General features: G+C 43.9%; 1 protein-coding gene across 1 annotated transcript in view; it reads left to right on the top strand.

Moving 5' to 3' along the window:
* The first annotated feature begins 2,119 nt into the window (after positions 1–2,119).
* The window catches only part of LOC308464226 (uncharacterized protein), a 129,456-nt gene continuing 113,048 nt past the window's right edge, over positions 2,120–18,527 (top strand). Inside the window, exons 1-7 of the mRNA XM_080983345.1 lie at positions 2,120–3,189; positions 6,200–6,320; positions 7,157–7,244; positions 9,067–9,255; positions 9,643–9,751; positions 15,455–15,649; positions 16,757–16,861. Of these exons, the coding sequence (XP_080839471.1) occupies positions 3,132–3,189; positions 6,200–6,320; positions 7,157–7,244; positions 9,067–9,255; positions 9,643–9,751; positions 15,455–15,649; positions 16,757–16,861 (865 nt within the window). The 5' untranslated portion in view covers positions 2,120–3,131. The remainder of the gene's footprint in view (positions 3,190–6,199; positions 6,321–7,156; positions 7,245–9,066; positions 9,256–9,642; positions 9,752–15,454; positions 15,650–16,756; positions 16,862–18,527) is intronic.

Consider the following 18,527-nt stretch of genomic DNA (forward strand, 5'->3'; position numbering starts at 1 on the left):
GTGGGCTGGGCTGAAATGTGCTTGCATGTATGCAATAGGTCATGCCACCAGCTCTGATTGCCATCAGCTTCCACCCCACCATCCTTGTCACCAATGCAAAGCTTGCTTCGATGGTGAATGGTGCTAAAATAGCATCGGCGCTGTTTGTGCCTGTCCCCAAATGTGTCTGAGGCATCATTGTCGGGGAGATGTCATTATCTTGTCAGATCTGCCTTCTTCCCGAGGTGTTAACATCGCTCTGGAAGGCTAAAATTACAGGGTGCAGCACCAGTCAGAAGCCCGTACAAAAGATGCAAATGACTTCGTCTTGCATCCAAAGGGATTGGCAAGCAAGTTGCTTCTTGTTTTCCCCGGGTGGGGGTGGAGAGTTGAAAAAAGGAGAATTGAAACTACATTACTATTGCTAATCCAAAAGTAAGATGCTATAATGATTGGGGTGGAGTAGAGTTTCAAGCCACAGCATTACCTTACATGTAATAACCTAAAATATAGACAAGGAAGGAAGGAAGGAAGGAAGGAAGGAAGGAAGGAAGGAAGGAAGGAAGGATTCTGGATAGTTAAAGGAAGAGTTATGGTAGGATCTTGTGGATCTGACAGAACTAGAGCAGAACCTGGCATGCATTGGATCAGGCCTGGCAAAGCCAATCTGGTACAGTAAGGCAGAAAAGTATTTGAGAAGTCTGCAGATCTGCATCACTAGTTGTTCCAGAACTCAGCTGTCCTGACTGAGTTAGCAAAATGATGCTGTCTGGTTGGCAAATCTGCACCCCCCCACCCTATAAAAGCCACAGGTGTTCTCCAACTGCTAGCTAGCTGTTGAGGAGGAGGGGTAGGGAAACTATATCAGTGAATTTGGCTGGCTGCCTCTCTTTAACACTGTGTTGATAAAGATTTAATTGGCAATTCTTGTCTGTAATGTAAGATAATTGCAGATATTCCCAGGAATTGTTTATAGGGTGGAAGGAAACAGATGCATCTGAGATGTATTGGAAGAGTTTAATTAAAGACTTTATAAAAGTGCAACAGATGGCATTCTTGTTAGCTGAGGGGGCAGGTGGCAGAGGCCTTTGGTGGCATCTCAGAGTCTTGAAGGAGGGTGTTCTCTTCCCTGCTGAGCTCATGTGTTCCTTTCAGAAGTCTCTATTCAGTTGGCACGTGTGTATTTTGTACTCTCCAGAATTTTTCACAGATGAAAATGGGCAGACTTTTTGTGTCATTGCAATCAGCCCATTTTCACATCAAGCAGCCCAGTTCCAACCTTTTCTTTATTCTTATTACTGAAGGATCTTATCTCCATGATGTAATTGCAAAAGCTGCTTCTGGACAGGGTTTTAGTGAACTTGAACATAGCATATCCTCCAGCATTGTGGAGATCAAAACAGGGAAACTTCTGTGCATGGCCCAAGTGCCATATCTGAGCTAAACAGAGCTGAGGAAGGTACCAGATCAAACGTGAAGCCTTTTATAGCCCTTCCTGTCCAATGGGCAACCGATGTGGCCAGAGCCAGGCCAGAGCCCCAGAATTCTTTCAGCTGAGAAGATGATCCAAGCTGCAGATCTTCTAGTTTCCTGTATGGGGTCACTATGCAGAAGTTCCCCATTCTAGTCCAGGCACTTGCTGATGCTAAGCATAGAGTCCGCCTGAGTCTGACAGTGCTAAGTCATGACCTGCTAGCCTGTCCTCATCCTTTCTACTTTCTGCTCTCTGATCCTGATGACTTTTGGTTGTGACTTGCTCATTGGTTCTGGCCACTGGCCTGTCCTGAGAGCTGCCTCATCTTAGGTTACTTCCTGTGGCCCAGCCTCAGACCCTCCAGCCAAAGAGTTTGTTGCTGTTATACCAATTTGACTGGTATAATATTGACTAGTTGTGTGCCCTTGCAATAGAGTCTGGTCCATTAGGGTGATGTGTTCCACAAAGCTCAGTCAACTCTCACCTGCCTGCAACAAGTCAGGGAATAGTTCAGCCTATCACTGGCTCTGTTGGTCTCCTTGCTTTCCACCCTACCAGTGTTAATGACCTCCAACCACCTATCTGCCCAAACTTTATATTCCATATCAATGGTTCCCAAAATGGCCAGTGTTGGCCTCTGGGGGGGACACTACTTTGGGGGGTGCTGAGAGGTAAGAGGGAGGCAGAGGAGCCATGGAGGTGTCAATGACTTCCAGACTTTGAAAAGCTGGTATCACTGGATAAAGTTTATCAATTTTATTGAACTAATTAAACTAAATAGTTTTAATTTTGAGTAATTATGCAATTAATCACTACTGTTTTAAATTTTATTGTGTTCTTATCTTCTTTTGTGTGTGGTGCAAACTCCTATTTGGAATAATGTTTTTTATAGGGTAGGGGGCTCTGGGGATGAATATATGGAACCAAGGGAGCAGTGGTCCACAAAAGTTTGGGAATCAATATTCTATATGCTACTTTAATATACAGGAGTGCAGTCCACCCTTGCTCTGGCCATCCTACCTAGCTCTCTGCCTCCAGCGCAATTCCAGCAAGCTGGATGTGCCAGGGGGAGCTCACAGGAAGGACATGATGGATGTGCCCACCCTGCCTTAGTCAGAGACACTCTGCTTCTGAACATGGAGGTTTAATTGCTGCAGTTGTGGACAATGAGCGGTATTCAATAAAGCTTTGCTCAGAGTAGGCCCATTGAAATTGATCAATATGGTTACGTCAGGCCCATTTATTTCAATAGGTTTACTCTGAGTAAAACTGAGTTGACTACTACCCAATAGCCTTTAGCAGGCCTGAATTCTATGGCTTTGCCGAATTCAGCAGCTGATCACATTGGGAATTTAAAACAATCCACAGAGCTGTCACAATTTGGGGCTGCTTTTGAAATGCCTGCATTTTGCCAGTGCCTCTGCTGTGCCTTTTTGAATTCTGGGGTCATCCATACAACATTGACCTCGGGAAGGGGGGGCTGTCATCTTTTTCCACTGCTCGGTGTTCATTTCACTTCGGGCTCTTTTGGAAAGTGATTACCCAGGAGAGATTTGGTTACACGTTTGGCTCCGGCAAAGGAAACATCAGTTGCTGGGGCAGCAAGAGAACTTGGCAGTTTTTTGCATGGGTTTTGGGTTTCTCCCATGCCAGGCAGAGCCAGCTTTCCCTGGATCTGATGGCTGAACTTTGGAGCTGGTTCCTTTGGTTTTCTGCCCTTGCTTTCTTCTCAAGAGGTATGTTTAATTTTTCTTAATGTGTACATTCTCTCTTTCATCACTGTTACCTAAATTGCTGCATACACACCATACAATTAAAGCACACACACCCCAAATCCTGGGATCTGTAATTTACCCATAGTAAAGCTGTAGTTTCCAGCACCCTTAAACAAACTACAGTTCCCAAGATGGGAAAGAGTTGAAGTGTGTTGTAAATATATGGTGTGCATATGCAGTCTTTGTTTTTGTTTTGTGGTGTTTTTTTAAAAAAGAAGATTTGAGGGAACATTCTGTCCTCCGTTCCTTAAGCCTGGACAAGACCCTGAGTCAAGAATCTTTTACATGGATTGTTGGCATCTATGGTGGTGGTTGTTTTAAAAATACAGATTTTTTAAAAAAATAACGCAGAAGAGAAAAGTAGTGCATACTCATTAATCATAAAGTTTAAAAATAAGACTTCGCTAAGGGGAACAATGAATACCGTTTTACATCGTAATTCAAGAAGGAAATAAAAATCACCCATCTTTGGGCAAATTTGTTTTCATTCAGTGCATTTTCTCTTGCTCAGTATGTTTAAATAGTGAGATGCTTCTGTTGTCCCTGCCCCTTCCTTACATGGTATGGATAAACCCACCATGTCTAAAAAGTGCATCTCCCCCCCCCCCAAAAAAAAGCCTGGGAACTGTAGTTTAAGGGTGCTTGCAATTATGACTCAGGGGTTACACTTCCCAGGATTCTTTGGGTGGGGTGTGCTTTAAATGCCCTTTAAATGTACGGCGTACATGTAGCCTTAATTTCTGTGCAGGCTTAGTAAATTTCTGGCAGTGGAACAATCCTGCCCCTTTTTGCTCTGCTCTCTTCTGTTTGCATGTTTGAAAGAAAAAGTCCATTTCTGAAAGAACAATCTGGCCCATGCTGCCGGCATCAAACATTTCCACCATTTGTTGGGCAGCCTGCCTAATAAGCAAATAATGAATACATGTGTCGAGAGTCAAGTCCTCCAAAAGGCATAGCACCAGGCACAGTTACAAAGGGATCGTGGGCCAGACCTTCGTTAGATTGAAACTAATGGGCTCTCACTGGCTGAGCTTTGGAAATGATGTTGGGACACAGAAAAGAAGCATTTTAGTGTCAAGTGTTCACACTAAAATCTTTAGACCTTGGGTTCAGGAAGCCCATTTCCTAATACAAACTGTTGATTTGTGAATTCCAGCCTTTCAAAAAGGGTTTTGTTTGTTTTTGTTACAAAGGAGCTTGAGGTATGCTTATCTTCATTTTGCCCAAAGGGAACTGTCCAGTATACCTACGGGACCGCCTCTCCTGGTATGTCCCACAGAGGAACTTACGGTCTTCAAATAAAAACATCCTGAAGGTCCCAGGCCACAGAGAGATTAGGCTGGCCTCAACTACAGCCAGGGCTTTTTCGGCTGCGGCTCCAATCTGGTGGAACGCTCTGTCACAAGAGACTAGGGCCCTGCAGGATTTGACATCTTTCCGCAGGGCCTGCAAGACAGAGCTGCTCCACCAGGTTTTTTCGTCAGGGCGCAGCCTGACTCCTTCCTTTGGCAATCTTTACAAAACTTAAGCTTATGGTTGCCATCAATTTGATTTTAATTAATTTTTATAATGAAATGTTTTTAGAATGTTGCACTATTTTATTGTTGTTAGCCCCCCTGAGCCCGGCTTCAGCTGGGGAGGGCAGGATATAAATAAAATTTATTATTTATTATTATTATACCTGAAGGAGCGTCTCCACCCCTATCGCTCTGCCTGGACGCTGAGGTCCAGTGCCGAGGGCCTTCTGGCAGTTCCCTCACTGCGAGAAGCCAAGTTACAGGAAACCATGCAGAGGGCCTTCTCAGTAGTGGCACCCGCCCTGTGGAATACCCTTCCATCAGATGTCAAAGAGATAAACAACTACCAGACTTTTAGAAGACATCTGAAGGCAGCCCTGTTTAGGGAAGCTTTTAATGTTTAACAGATGATTGAATTTTAATATTTTGTTGGAAGCCACCCAGAGTGGCTAGGGAAACCCAGCCAGATGGGCAGTGTATAAATAATAAATTATTATTATCATTGAAGTTGCATTGAAGTCTCTTGGAAGCAGGTGTCAGTTTCCCCCCTGAAGGGAGCCATATTTCTGGATTCTCAGGTTGGCTTCTGCTCAACTGTTAGGCAGAGCTGGTCGATAGCAAGGTTGTGTCCTGGGATGTGATAAAACTGCCTCTTGCCATGCGTTGAGTGCCTTCCAAGAAGCCACACTGTGAACCTCCCCATTGCCAGGATTCCTGGTAGATCTCCCAGGCCGTGTCTTCCAGACATTGAGTCGTAACACCGTTCTTCTGACCTTCTGAACTGAGAGATTGTGGCATACAGGACCAGACTAAGACCTGGGAGACAAGTGTTCAAATCCCCACCAAGCCATGAAACTCACTGGGTGACCTTGGGCTGGTCACTGCCTGACACCCTAAACCACTACACAAGGTTGTTGTGAGGATTAAATAAGGAGAGTGAGAACCATGTACACCACCTTGAGCTCCTTGAAGAAAAAGAGGGGCAATTTATTTATTTATTTATACCCTGCCTTTCCTCCATCATGAAACCTGAGACAGCATACATGTGAGAGCCAAAAGGGTGTAGTGGTTAGAGTGTTGTACTAGGATCTGGGAGACCACGGTTCGAATGCTCACTCGGTCATGTAGCTCAGTGGGTGACTTTGGGTCAGTCACTCACTCTCAGCTTAACCAACCTCACAGGGTTGTTGGGAGGATAAAATGGGGAGGAGAAGAATGATGTAGGCCACTTTGAGATCTTTGGAGGAATGGTGCACCAGAAAAGCAATAGACAGACAGACAAATAGATGTGGTCCCCAGTTGCTCTCCAATCCAGGTACTGATCCAAACCTGCTTAGCTTTAGCAACGTGGTGGCCTCACATGCCTTCAGACAATTTCTGTTGGGAAGCTAGATCTAGTATCCTGGCTCTGCTGTGCTTGCCATCTCCAGGGACCATTTTCTTCTTTCTTGCAGGAACTCTCTCTCTTTCCATGAGCGATGAAGATATAATCTGTAAGAGTCGGTGCCTCATTAACTGCTCAAAAGGATACTACCACACCTCTGGCAACTGCCTCGAGTGCCCTGTTGGATTCTTGTAAGGGAGCACCTTAGGCCAGTAATTTGTGTGTGTGTGTGTGTGTGTGTGTGTGTGTGTGTTACACAATGAAACTAGAAATGTGTAAAGGGATCCCAGAGAAGCTTCAGTTTGTTTCTGTGCTTAGAAGAGGCTAGTAGGGAGGTGGCACTTTACAGAGGTTTCCAGGCAAAAAGGAAAATGAAGTAGGGCTCTGCCCCGAGGTCCATACAAACTACAATTCATTACTGGGGAATCCATAAAGGGAGGGGGGAGAGGACAGAGGAGAAGCAGGATAGTAAGGGACAATATTTCAGAATTGGGTGAAGGATGGATTTAGAATGGGATGAAAGTGTCAGAAAGAAGGACCTTGGAAGATTTTGCAGATCATGGGGATGGAGGAGAAATTTGATTTAGTATGCCTTTAAAGCCAAATATATCAAAGCCACATTGTCTGAAACAATTTGCGACCCAGAACACAGCTATCCTTTGAAATTCTCACTTACCTAAATTTTCTGCTGCAGTTCTGCAACCAGTGTTTGCCAAAATGCACATGCAAAGTTAAAGCATACATAAAAATGTATGGTGAAAGTAACATACAAAATACATTATATCAGGGGAAATGGCTTGCAAGAAATGTGTACTTTAGTTAAAACTACCTACTGAGCCTAAAAAGCTACATTCCTGTGAGTGAACTGGAAGAAAACCTTCACTTTGAGTCCCACTATAGGGTGATAGTCTGAGAGTCAGCCTATTAGGTCTAATTGAGGTTCAGCTGAGGCTTAGCCCTTGCTGTGGGAAACTCACAAGGAGCCAAAGGTCAGTTGGACTCAAACTTTTGTTGCTTTGCTTTGCAGCTGCCCAGGAGGTCAGATAGCTCCACGCTTATGCCCCATAGGAACCTATAATCAACTTACAGCTCAGGAAGATATTGCATCCTGCCAGGTAAATGAAACAGGACAGGAAAGGGGAGAGTATGGAGAGAGTCAGTAGCTAAAATGGGGTTTCTGTTCATACTCAGAGGCTGCTCAATTGCTGAATCCTTCTTGTTTCATCAAACAATAAGGCAGGGAGTCCCACCCACCATAGGCGTAGCCAGGCTTTATTTTAGGAGGGCAGAACTGAGTTATCTGTGACACAATTGGTGAGTTAAGTATTTAGCAGCTGGTTTTTGAAATAAAATTTTAAAGCTGCAATCTCTCTCTCTTTCACTCTCCCCCCCCCCCATGTGTGTTGAGGAGCCCACAGTGTACCCGGGAGCAGAGCGGGAGACAGATCTCATGCAGTTTATCATGGGTCGGGGGGCAGGTAGAGCACAAAGTAAAACCTGTCAGCTGGGATAGTGCTCTGCTGATTATTGCAGCTAACATGAGGGAGCAACTATGTGAAGTGGCAGTGCTGAAGGGCTTAGACATTCCTGGAATGAGGCTCTATAGATTGTCAGGGCCATCTTCAAAACATATAGAGCCAGCTGGAGGCTGTTGTAAACTCAGGGGCTGGTAACGCAGGCTCCTGTCCAGATTCATCCTTACCTCCCATCTAAATGTACTTGGCATAGAAGATAGTGGTCTCTAAGTTAAAAAATGCAACTTTCATCATCCGGGTATCAAAATCCCCGCCATTAGATGTTCTGAATTAAAATAATATGCTAAGTTGTTCTCCCTCTGCCAGGCAAAACATGGGGCGTGTTCCCAGATCCTGTGATTAACACATCTCTGCAGTGCTATTTTTAAGAGAAATTACTCTTTCATCACCTGCTCGGAACTGACGTGAGCCCAAAAGAATATTATGGGATTGTTTCTGATGTGTTTGGGTTGTTTCTTAACATCTTGGGAATTGCAAAATGTGAGCACCAGTTCTTCTGCTTTTGACTTTCTTTCTTTCCCTCTTAAATATTCCTGGTGCCAAGTAAGCTCCCACAAAACACCCCTGCTTCTATCTTCTGCCAGAATGAAATAAAAAGAGTTCACTGAGTTTATCCTTCTCTCTAATACAGAGTATATGTCAACAGAGTGCATTCTATAACACCAGCACTACCAGCGAAAAATCCCACCTCTACATTATGACATGTCAATAATCAAGCCATGGCAAGGCTAACTGGGGTTTCATTTATTCATCTTTATCCTGTTCCCAGGCAGGTTGGGTGGGTGGGGGGGCTCAGTCCTTTTGGTTTCCTGGTCCAGAGTTGTTTAGGTTTTATATGTAAGTAACCTGACCTTAAAACTGGCTTGGCGACCAGTGCAGATCCCTTAGCATTGGTGTTATAATGTGCCCACTGCTTACAACTCAGACCACAATATGCAGCACCAACTGAAGCCCCTGAACCAGCCACAAGGGAAGGTCCACATACTGTGCATTGCAGTAGTCTAAACATGAGCTTACCAGTGTATGAGTTACAGTGGCCTGACTATCCTTGTCCAGAAATAGCACAATTGATGCACTAGCTGAAGTGGTCTAATGGCTTTGCCCTTGGAGGTCACCTGAGTCCACCACACATGAGTTGGATCTAAAAAGTTGCCGAAAGATCTGGCACATGAAGCAAGAAGAGATCACGAAACGGAAGCAAAAATGTTGGTGTTATAAAGGGCAAATGCTTGTTCATGAGTTGTGTCACAGAAACCCAGACATTTGGCTGCTAGTCAACTGTTATCATAAAGATCTTGATTCCAGTAATGGCAAATTGGGAATGCAGCATTTCTGTGACTCTTCTGGGGACACCATTCCACTTAATAGCACACCTTTTAATGGTTCATAACTTCCTTGGCAGGCCTGCCCAGATGGTTACATCAGCTTGGGCACCCGAGCTGGGTGCCAGGTGTGTCCAGATGGCTACCGGTGTGATCCACAGATGGGTCTACAGCGAAAGTGCATCCCTGGTCAGTATTCGCCTGCTGGAGAAATGGGGTGTCAGGAATGCCCCAAAGGATATGTCTGCCCCGATGGACAGGAGATACAGGTATAGAGTATCACACCTAATGCTAGCTGATCTCCTAATTGGTGTTCATCTTTTAAATGAGAAGAATAGGATGTGCCCTTTTTATGTTGATATAGTATAAGCACTTTTAGTTAATAATACTTTCTAATATTTTGATGTATTTTAACTTGACATTGTATCTTCTTTCTGTCTTTTTAATTGTATGGTAGTGACAAATAAGCAATAATACATACATACATACATACATACACACATACATAGTTTTTTTTAATGTCCCTCTTAACTTTGTTTTTGGTTGCAAATTTATTTTGTTTATGTATTAAGGATCAATTGGGCTTTGGTTGTATGGATAATTTTTTGTTGGGGAAAGGCACCCTCATCAAATTGTTCTCTGTTTTCTCTCTTCAGCATTGCCCAGGTGGCCACGAGCCCAGTCCCAGCCATACCTTTTGCAGAGCCTGTTTCCCTGGCTTTTTCTCTATGGAAGGAAGTCCAGAATGCCAGCCTTGTCCAACAGGTAGGCTGTTCTTCTGAGCCACCTTGGATGCAAAACACAGACAGGCCCTGGATCAATAGTAACTCTCTGCTTTTGCTTCCAAACCCTTGAAATAGTTCTTATTAAAGCAGTGGCTCAGTGACAGTCTGGGGGCAGTAGAGTCGTGAAGATATTTCAGCAGCAATTAGGTTTCATTTGCTCCATGTTGATCCCAGGAGATCAAGACAATACTGTGTGACAAAGAGGTAATCTTCCTTTTCTTCTTCATAGTAAAAAGTGCAGTGATATGAGATAAAAGCCTTGTCCTTATATCATCGACTGGATAGGAGGCCACACACACAATATTTAGGCAGGTTTCTGCTTTGGTCTATGGGTTAACACAATAAATGCTATTGAATATTTAGACAGGCTGAATCAGCCAGAAATGCTAAAGTCCCTGGTTGTTTTTCTATGAATGGTGCCTCTCATATTCTGCCAAAGACTCAGAGAAAGTGATTTCTGGCAACCCAGAGAGGGACGTGAGGCTTAGGGGGAAAAAATGAGGACTTGAGCATATTAAAAAGTGTGTGTGGATGCACCCTGGTTTGACATGCCATAATCATTAATAACTGTGTGTGCTCTGATCTGGGGCTCCAGATTTTGGCACGATTAATGCACTTTGCAATTAAAAAGAAATGAAGCTTCATTTTTCCCAGTCAGCTCCTGATGTCCCTCTCAGGAGTTACCCAGTAAAATAGCTTTGAGTTTCTTAACAGTGTAAGGAATAAATGTTTTGGGGAAAAGACCTTTGTGTCTGTTTCACCTCTCTCTGTGTGTCTTCAGCGGATGCTGAAGTGGAATTCTGTGTGACTTCAACTTATTGATTTGTAATAACCTCAGCTTGGGAGAATCTGTGGGTCAGGCCAGCCCACCTGAATGGGGGAGGGCTTGCCTGAATGACTTTCAGGTCCTTTACAGCCCTACATTTCTATGACTTGAAGCAACTTGGCAGGCTCAACTTTTTAAGTCTTCAGGAAAGCTGAAAGTAAAGCCTGGGAGATTAGATGTGCTCCACCAGTAAATAAGTGAATTCTCAATTGTCCTCCATAAGCCATTTAAAGAGCTCCTTGCTCTTAACTACTGCACACCTCCCCCTGCTTGATATTCCAGAGACGTCTTGATAATCCCATCCTCAGGATATCGCTAGCCTGTCATTGTGGGAATGATCGGGGTGTTGCAAATTCATCACTGTGACATTAGCGCTGAACCAAATATGACAGGAGGATGGGCAGAGGGGAGCTCAGACCTTTGTTTTAAAAAGCAACAATTGCCTTTGAGAATTATGAAAGCGTAGAATGTTATTAGAGATGATTAATTGGCTGAAATGGCTCAGAAAATTACAGAGAAAGACAAGCAACCAGAATTAGAGGTTGCTTCCCACTGCACACTGTCTCTCAGCATAAAATCTGGCTGGAAGGGAATCAAATATCTGAAATAATTCATGCTGGAAATTTATTTCCCTCTGGAGATGGGAGAAGAGTTATCTGTGAAAATCACCAAAGCACTTTTTATGGGGAGAAGATGGGAAGCAAATGCATGTGGCTTACCCTTGTGAGTTTTTAGTTTTAGATAGATACACACACACACACACACACACACACACACACACACAAAATGTAATTCATATTACATTAAGACTGCATTCTTCTCCAGTGCACCCAAAGGCAAGGCTTTCTCTGTCAAATTATATGAAAGCACTTGCAAACAGGCTGGTAGTGTGATCTGAACAACTACCCAAAATCATTGGAGTTTTCTTTTTTTTTGCAAATTGTATGAACTAGAACCCATAGATGCACAGCAGATATAACTGCAAGGCTTCAATGCTGCCTGCTTCCCAGGCATATTAGGAATGGTTGGTGGCATGTAAAAATACTCAGCGGCACTTCAGGCATCACCAGTGGCTTTTTATTTTTTTACTCTCGTCAAAGTGAGTTGACTAAACACTTTCTAGCTTCTGCCAGTTTCTCTTTTTATCCCATTCTAAATTATCTGTCTCTAGTATGAAATAATAAATTTGAAGCTATAAAAGCATCAGTCTTGGGAATTCTGGGTGGGCAAGGAAGAAAGGGCTCAGCATGCATGCACAGCGAAGACCAGGGTCACAAGCCCAGCAATATCAGGGCTGGTCTCCCACACAGAAATAGGGTGGTAGGAGAAGGCTGTAAGGGAGGTACCTGCATTCCAGGGAGGTAATGGAAAAGTGGAAATTAAGGCAAGGAAAAACACAGGGTGTCAATCAATGGTGAGGATTCTCCAGCCCATGGACCTAGTAAAGCCCACTAGGCCTCCCTATCTGACTCATGAGGCCATTTTAGCCAAGCCATGGCCACATCTGAAATCATGTATGACACTGAGTATGGAGCAGGTAAAGGTCTGCCTGGGCCACAAAGATATTTTCAGGCACCACCAATCAGCTGATGGGACCCCTGGCATGGTGACTTGCAAGCACCAAGAATCAGCTGATCATTGGGACTTTGTTAGTACTGTGCTTTGCAAGCCCTGATGATCAGCTGACCATTGAGGCTTCTGTGCACAATGCTACACTAACAATCAGCTGATTTACACTGATATAGAAACATTATGTTTTAAACGCGTAGCTTAAAACTTAACTTTCTTTCAAAAGTACACCTTTGGACATATTATCTTGTGCATTTTTTTGAGCCAAGAATTGTGTTGGGTAGATAGCTATGTTCCAATCCTCATGCTAAGTCCAGGAGGGGCTGATCAGGTTGATTTGCTTTGAAATTTGTGAAGATCAAACTTCTTAAGCATCCCTGGTCACAATACATCAGGGTAGCTTTCAGCACTGGACAGCTCCTTAATGAAAGCAGCTAAAGCTTTCTGGAGCTCTTTACTTCGTGGCCTTCCAGGCCCAAAGTTCCATCTCCTGGGGAGTTTCAGGCTCTCCCCTTCTTCATGACTTGTTGCTCCATTGGAAGCCAAAGTATTTAATGAGCACATCCAGGTACCTCCCACTGTGCCACTGTAGTCAGTAACTTGATTCTGATCTCTGTAATGAGGATCCTCCTAATTAAATAATGAAGTGTTCCTGTATTCTGGCTGCCTTGATGTCGACTGATAAAAGGCAAAATGGAATGATTGATGTTTCATAAAAAGCCTTGGTGGTTCACTTCCAGCAGTGGTCTGTAATTCACTGTTATGGAAATCAGATAACATTGGGTCTTGGGTTTCCAGGCTTTCGGCTTCTGGTATTAGTGTCCGATGAATAGAGAGCAGCCTGCTCCTGGGAGCATTCATTGTGCAAAATATGGAGCTAGGAGAACGTGTGCTGGCACCAAGGCAATCTCTAGAGGTTGGTAGAGAATATTGTCATTTCAGAGCGGTTCTGGCAGAGCAAGACACAGTCTTTGTCTACAAAAATTGACCATTTTTGACATAATGAAACATTTGCAAACCAGTCTTTTCTTAATATTGGCAACAAAGCCTAGGAAAGGCATCTAAAACTCACACAGATATATATGAGCAGAGTGAGACTTTGTGCTGATCATCACCTGCCTTGCCCCACCCTCCAGCCCTAGGACCCTTCAGAACAGAGCTGCTGCCATGGGCATTTTGTGTATGTGTCTTTTGATGAACTCAGTGGAAGATTATGAGTCATGGGGGTGGGGAGAGAGTATGTGTGAATTCAACACTGCTTTATTTTGGGTTGCTAATTAGTTAATATTCTTTTGTAGATTATGAGTGCTGTAATGCTTTGTGAATCTTAAATGACTTTTGTTGTGGGTTTGCTGTTTAGCTTATTTTTTAGTTGTTTTGTTAATAGTGTTTTGTAGAAGGTGGTTGTTTTACTCATAATTTGTTAATTATGCTATACTATTTATGTTGTATTTATAATGCTCTATTATGCTACTGTTATTTTTTGCTTATGAGCCTTTTGAGTCAAAAGTGGCACAGAAATATAATAAATGAACGTGTGTGTGTGTGTGTGTGTGTGTGTGTAATGGGTTTTGGCTGGAGTGCAACATTTTGGTGAAGGGGCTGTAATTTGTCCTGTGGTCCAGCTCTAGAGTAAGATAAAGTTGTGAACTGGGCAAGGCTTTGCAAATACCCACATAAGAGGAAGAATGGCAAAGGAGATGGCAATGCCCTTGTCCAAAGTAGGGATGTAGGAAGCTGCCTTATACTGTGCCAAAACTTTAGTAACCTAGGTCGGTGTCCTGACTGATGGGAGCTTTCCCAACTTCCTAGTAACAGTGGTGGTGGGGTCTTTCCCAATCCTGCACCCCAAGGTGCTTTAGCTAGAGGTGCTTGAGGTTAAACTTGGGGGGGGGGACACCACACCCAGACATACTTAGGGAAAATGCTGAGATGTCTTTGGGATATCTGGGCATCCTGTTTAGGAGGGGAAGAGCAGTATAACCCTGAGGAGGCCAGCAGGAGGCTAACTGAAACTTCTGAGTCATCAGAGTGTGAGGTTCAAGGGAGGAGAAGTCAGGACATTCAGGAAGTATGTAAGCATCTAGGAATAGTGTTGCTACTTTTGAAGAAGGAGTATAAGAAGGAGCCAAGGAGGAAGAGCATGTGGAAATGATGGCCCCATTTCTAGGACTGATCTCTCTAGTCAGGTCTAGAGCTTGGCAAAGGTGCAGTGTCCCCAAACAGAAGGGAAGAGCAGGATGCATGCATTTTGTGATGCCCTCATGGCTTTAATATAACCAGTGGAACCAATCAATGGCAAGACGCCAGGGCCTAATGCACACTAAGCTTCTTCTCTACTGCTGAGCTTTGGTCCTTCCCTCGATTATCCTAACATGGAGCTTCCATATCCCATCTGGGATTTCAGCTCTTTTAAGAACCCCATGGAAGGCAAAATTTCTACAGGGGCAGTTTCCCCCATCACAGTGAAGAAGGAAATGGATCTGCACCTTGCTCTACACAGGAAGCCTTTAAGAAGGAGGGGAGGCACCATGGTTCAGTCACAGAATGTGGGCTTTGCATAGAGCATGCATTTCCCTTGACCTTCACAATAGGCAGCTTTGTTCCCATTGGTGGCCTCAACAGGCACTAGTGCTGCAGTGCTGCAGCAGAGAAAATGGGATACTGAGAGAAGCAGAAATTAACAGCTGTTCCATCCCTACTTTGAAAACATCTCCCTGGATGTTAATTCCAAATTAATTCTGATTTCACTTTGAACATTGCAAAGCAACATGATTTTCAACTACTTTGCTGAGGGAAGGTGGAGGTATCGACGCTTTGCAAGAGTGACTGCCGTCATGACCTGATATCTCCTCACTCCATCACCTCCTGCTTTAAGCAATATCATTAGGGAGAAGAGCAGGGAGAGGACTTGACCTCTGATATCATTTGGTTTCCTACTGCTCTGCAGACTGTGGGTGTGCATTTTATTGGTGTTCAGGGGAGTGTGGTACCACTCTTTATCTTAAATAAATCTGGCATCTTATGCTCATTAGCGAGAGAAAGAGAAAGAAAGAAAGAAAGAAAGAAAGAAAGAAAGAAAGAAAGAACCTTCAGAGAACTAAGGAGAATGGAATAGTGCATTTAGCCAGCCAACCATTCTCCCCAGGTTCTGAGCCATTCCTATCAACATAGACACCATCTTGTCCCTTCGCTGATTTTACCAGCTGCAGTGAAATCATGCAGGTGCTACAAGAATGCATCCCTTGTCCGCCACATCACATCCTGTCACTTTGCTTTTTCCTTCAGGATATTCTTGTCCACATGCCGGCACCATTCAGCCCCTCCCCTGTCCCCCTGGCTCTTGGGACCCAACTCCTAGGCAGACTGAGAGTCCAAAGTGTAATGGAAGTGCCTGCTCTGCAGATGGCCTGGGTGAGGTGCATCAGGCCCAGGAATCCACTCGCTCTGCTGGAGCCCTTCAGTGCCAGCTCTGCCCTTCAGGTGACTCTTCTCCCCCCACTTTTTTGCATTATACTGATTTGTTTATCTGCACAGTACTTGGGGGAGCCAGTGAACAGGCTTCATTTGAAGACATGTGGACAGTGGAATTCAGGTCAGTGTTCAGTGTCAGAAAGAATGCACAGAAACTAGAAGTGAGTCGAGTTTTGTGGTTCAAAAGAAGGCCTGCTTTGTCGCTACACCTGGATTACGGAACTCCCTGCTTCAAGAACGGACCCTTTCTGTCGGCTTTTCACTGCCTTCTGAAGACATGCTTATGACAACAGGCCTTAAATCTATTTGGCAAATTTGCTTTGGATTTTCATCTGCTGCTCTGCTTGCTTTTAGCAATTTGCTTTGGCTTCTTAATTGCTATTTTTGTTATCAACATTTTGCAATCAAAAAGCAGAGTTGTGACTAGCGATATCCTCATTACGGTAAATATTGTAATAAATACAACCAAGTATTTATCTGCAAGCCACCCTGAGTCCTGTCAGAGGAAAAGGTGGGGCATATATAAATATATTATAATAATAGTAATCAATACAGCTTTTTAAAAAGTTGGTTGTAATGTGTGTTTTAAAAATTGTTTAGATATTTGGGGTTTGGATTTTATATTGTTAACTTCTGGGTGCATCACGCCCAAATATAGTTCTTAACAGGCTTATGCAAGCATGTACCCCTTTAGATAGCAGGTGGGGAGATTGTTTGAATGAGTGATTTCCAAAGGGTAGATAGATATTTCCCTGTGGCAGAACATCTGCATGTGTGCTGCAGATTGAAGTGGTAAAGTCCAAGTATGAGGTTTCCTGATTGTGACTAGACTCTTTGTGAGGTCTACTGGGGAGATGACTCTCACCTGAAGTCATTATCAGGGGGCCTGCTGTTGGAGGGGCCTGTAGGCTGGGTCCCAAGAGGTGCTATGGTTGCCTCTGAATGTAAGCTACTGGGGAACCCAAGTGAGGATAGCACTGTTGCACCCAGATCCTGCTTGCAGGCTTCCCAAAAGAGGCATCTCATCAGCCACTGTGAGAACAGGGTGCTGGACTAGATTTGACCATTGGGTTTGATCTAGCAGCCAAGTTCTACTTATATTCTCTCATCTTGCAGGCCACTTCTGTGCTGATGATCTCATGACAGCTCCATGCCCCGCAGGAAGCTTTGAGCCCAAGGAACGTTTCCCGAGGCCCAGCGATGGCTCGTCATACTTTTCAGGTTCGTGCCTTGTATTATCTCTGTTTTGCACAATGGGGAAAGCTGTTTCAGCTCTAAATCACACCACTAATTAGGCTCTTCTACAGTGGCTGACAGTTATAGTGCTTATTTACTACCCTCTGGCATAAAGCAAGGCATGTTAGACACCAAGGAAATTTCCTAGAAATTTGTACACGGAGACTTCTGAGAATTATTGGTTTCCTTTCTTTGTTTTTTGTTTTTTTAGAAAAACAAGGTGTTAACTTGGGTAGTATCATAGAATCATAGAATCATAGAGTTGGAAGAGACCACAAGGGCCATCGAGTCCAACCCCCTGCCAAGCAGGAAACACCATCAGAGCACTCCTGACATATGGTTGTCAAGCCTCTGCTTAAAGACCTCCAAAGAAGGAGACTCCACCACACTCCTTGGCAGCAAATTCCACTGTCGAACAGCTCTTACTGTCAGGAAGTTCTTCCTAATGTTTAGGTGGAATCTTCTTTCTTGTAGTTTGGATCCATTGCTCCGTGTCCGCTTCTCTGGAGCAGCACAAAACAACCTTTCTCCCTCCTCTATGTGACATCCTTTTATATATTTGAAGTCACTGAAGGTGCATGAAAGGTGCTAGATAGCCCCAAGGCACTGAAATCTCATTGAGATGCCGCTGGAACTTCGTGTAAGCCAGAACTATAGAAGACAATTTGCACCCATGATTCAAGGAGGCAAAATTGCTATTTCAGAACTTTATTACTTGCTTGATAGGAGGAAGATCAACATCTAAGAGCAGAAGGGATAGACCGTTCTTCTACAGCAGGGGTGCTAACCTCCTTATTTATTTATTGGTGAGATTTCTTACTTGTCCTTCAGCATAAAGCCCCAGGGCAGGTTGTTACAATAGAATATGCAATAGAATGAAAACCTATAAAGCTATTGCAATTATAAAACAAGGAAACCCACTCTAAATGGAACAGAACTGTATGAATTCAGCAAAGGAGGTGAGTCCCCTCCAAAACAAAATGCTTTAACTGTTGAAGGCCAAGGTAAAGAGGTGGATCTTCAGCAGACTGCAGAAGCTGTGCAACGAAGATGACACGAACACCTCTATGGGGTAAGGGCTCCAAAATTTAGGGGGTGCCAGAGAGAAAGCACTCTCCTGGGCCACCATTCCCTGCTCTTCTAAGGGTGGTGGGACCACCATGAGAGCCCCATCTACAGATCTTAGTACCCAAGCAAGGTTGGTGGGGATAAAGTTGTGGTTTTTTTAAAAATATTTGAGACCCAAGTCATTTGTGGTTTTAAACACTAATGTGAGCACCTTGTCCATGCTGTCTGTGGATGATGGGAGTTGTAGGTTAGAAACATTGGGAAGGCTACAGTTTAGCCACCCTTATTGTACAGAACCTTGACTCTTAAGAAGTCCTAAAAGTCATTAGCTGCTGTAATGTAGCTAATGTAACCCAAAGCAGCGAATTACTTTTAGGATGTAACCCAAAGCAGCCTTTGCACACTGTCACTCTGGTGTGACTTCTGTTTGGAATGGTTTTGATTCTTCTTAACATACCTAATGAGTTTCTGTCCCCAGATTTTCCAACTGAAATAGTCGTTTCCTGGCTCAGTTGGTGTAATGCATACTTCAATAGTGCAAGGTCACTGTGAACATTCTCCATCATCTGAACAGACAGGCATA

The sequence above is a fragment of the Podarcis pityusensis genome (assembly GCF_964106645.2).
Source record: "Podarcis pityusensis genome assembly, chromosome: 15".
NCBI lineage: Eukaryota > Metazoa > Chordata > Lepidosauria > Squamata > Lacertidae > Podarcis > Podarcis pityusensis.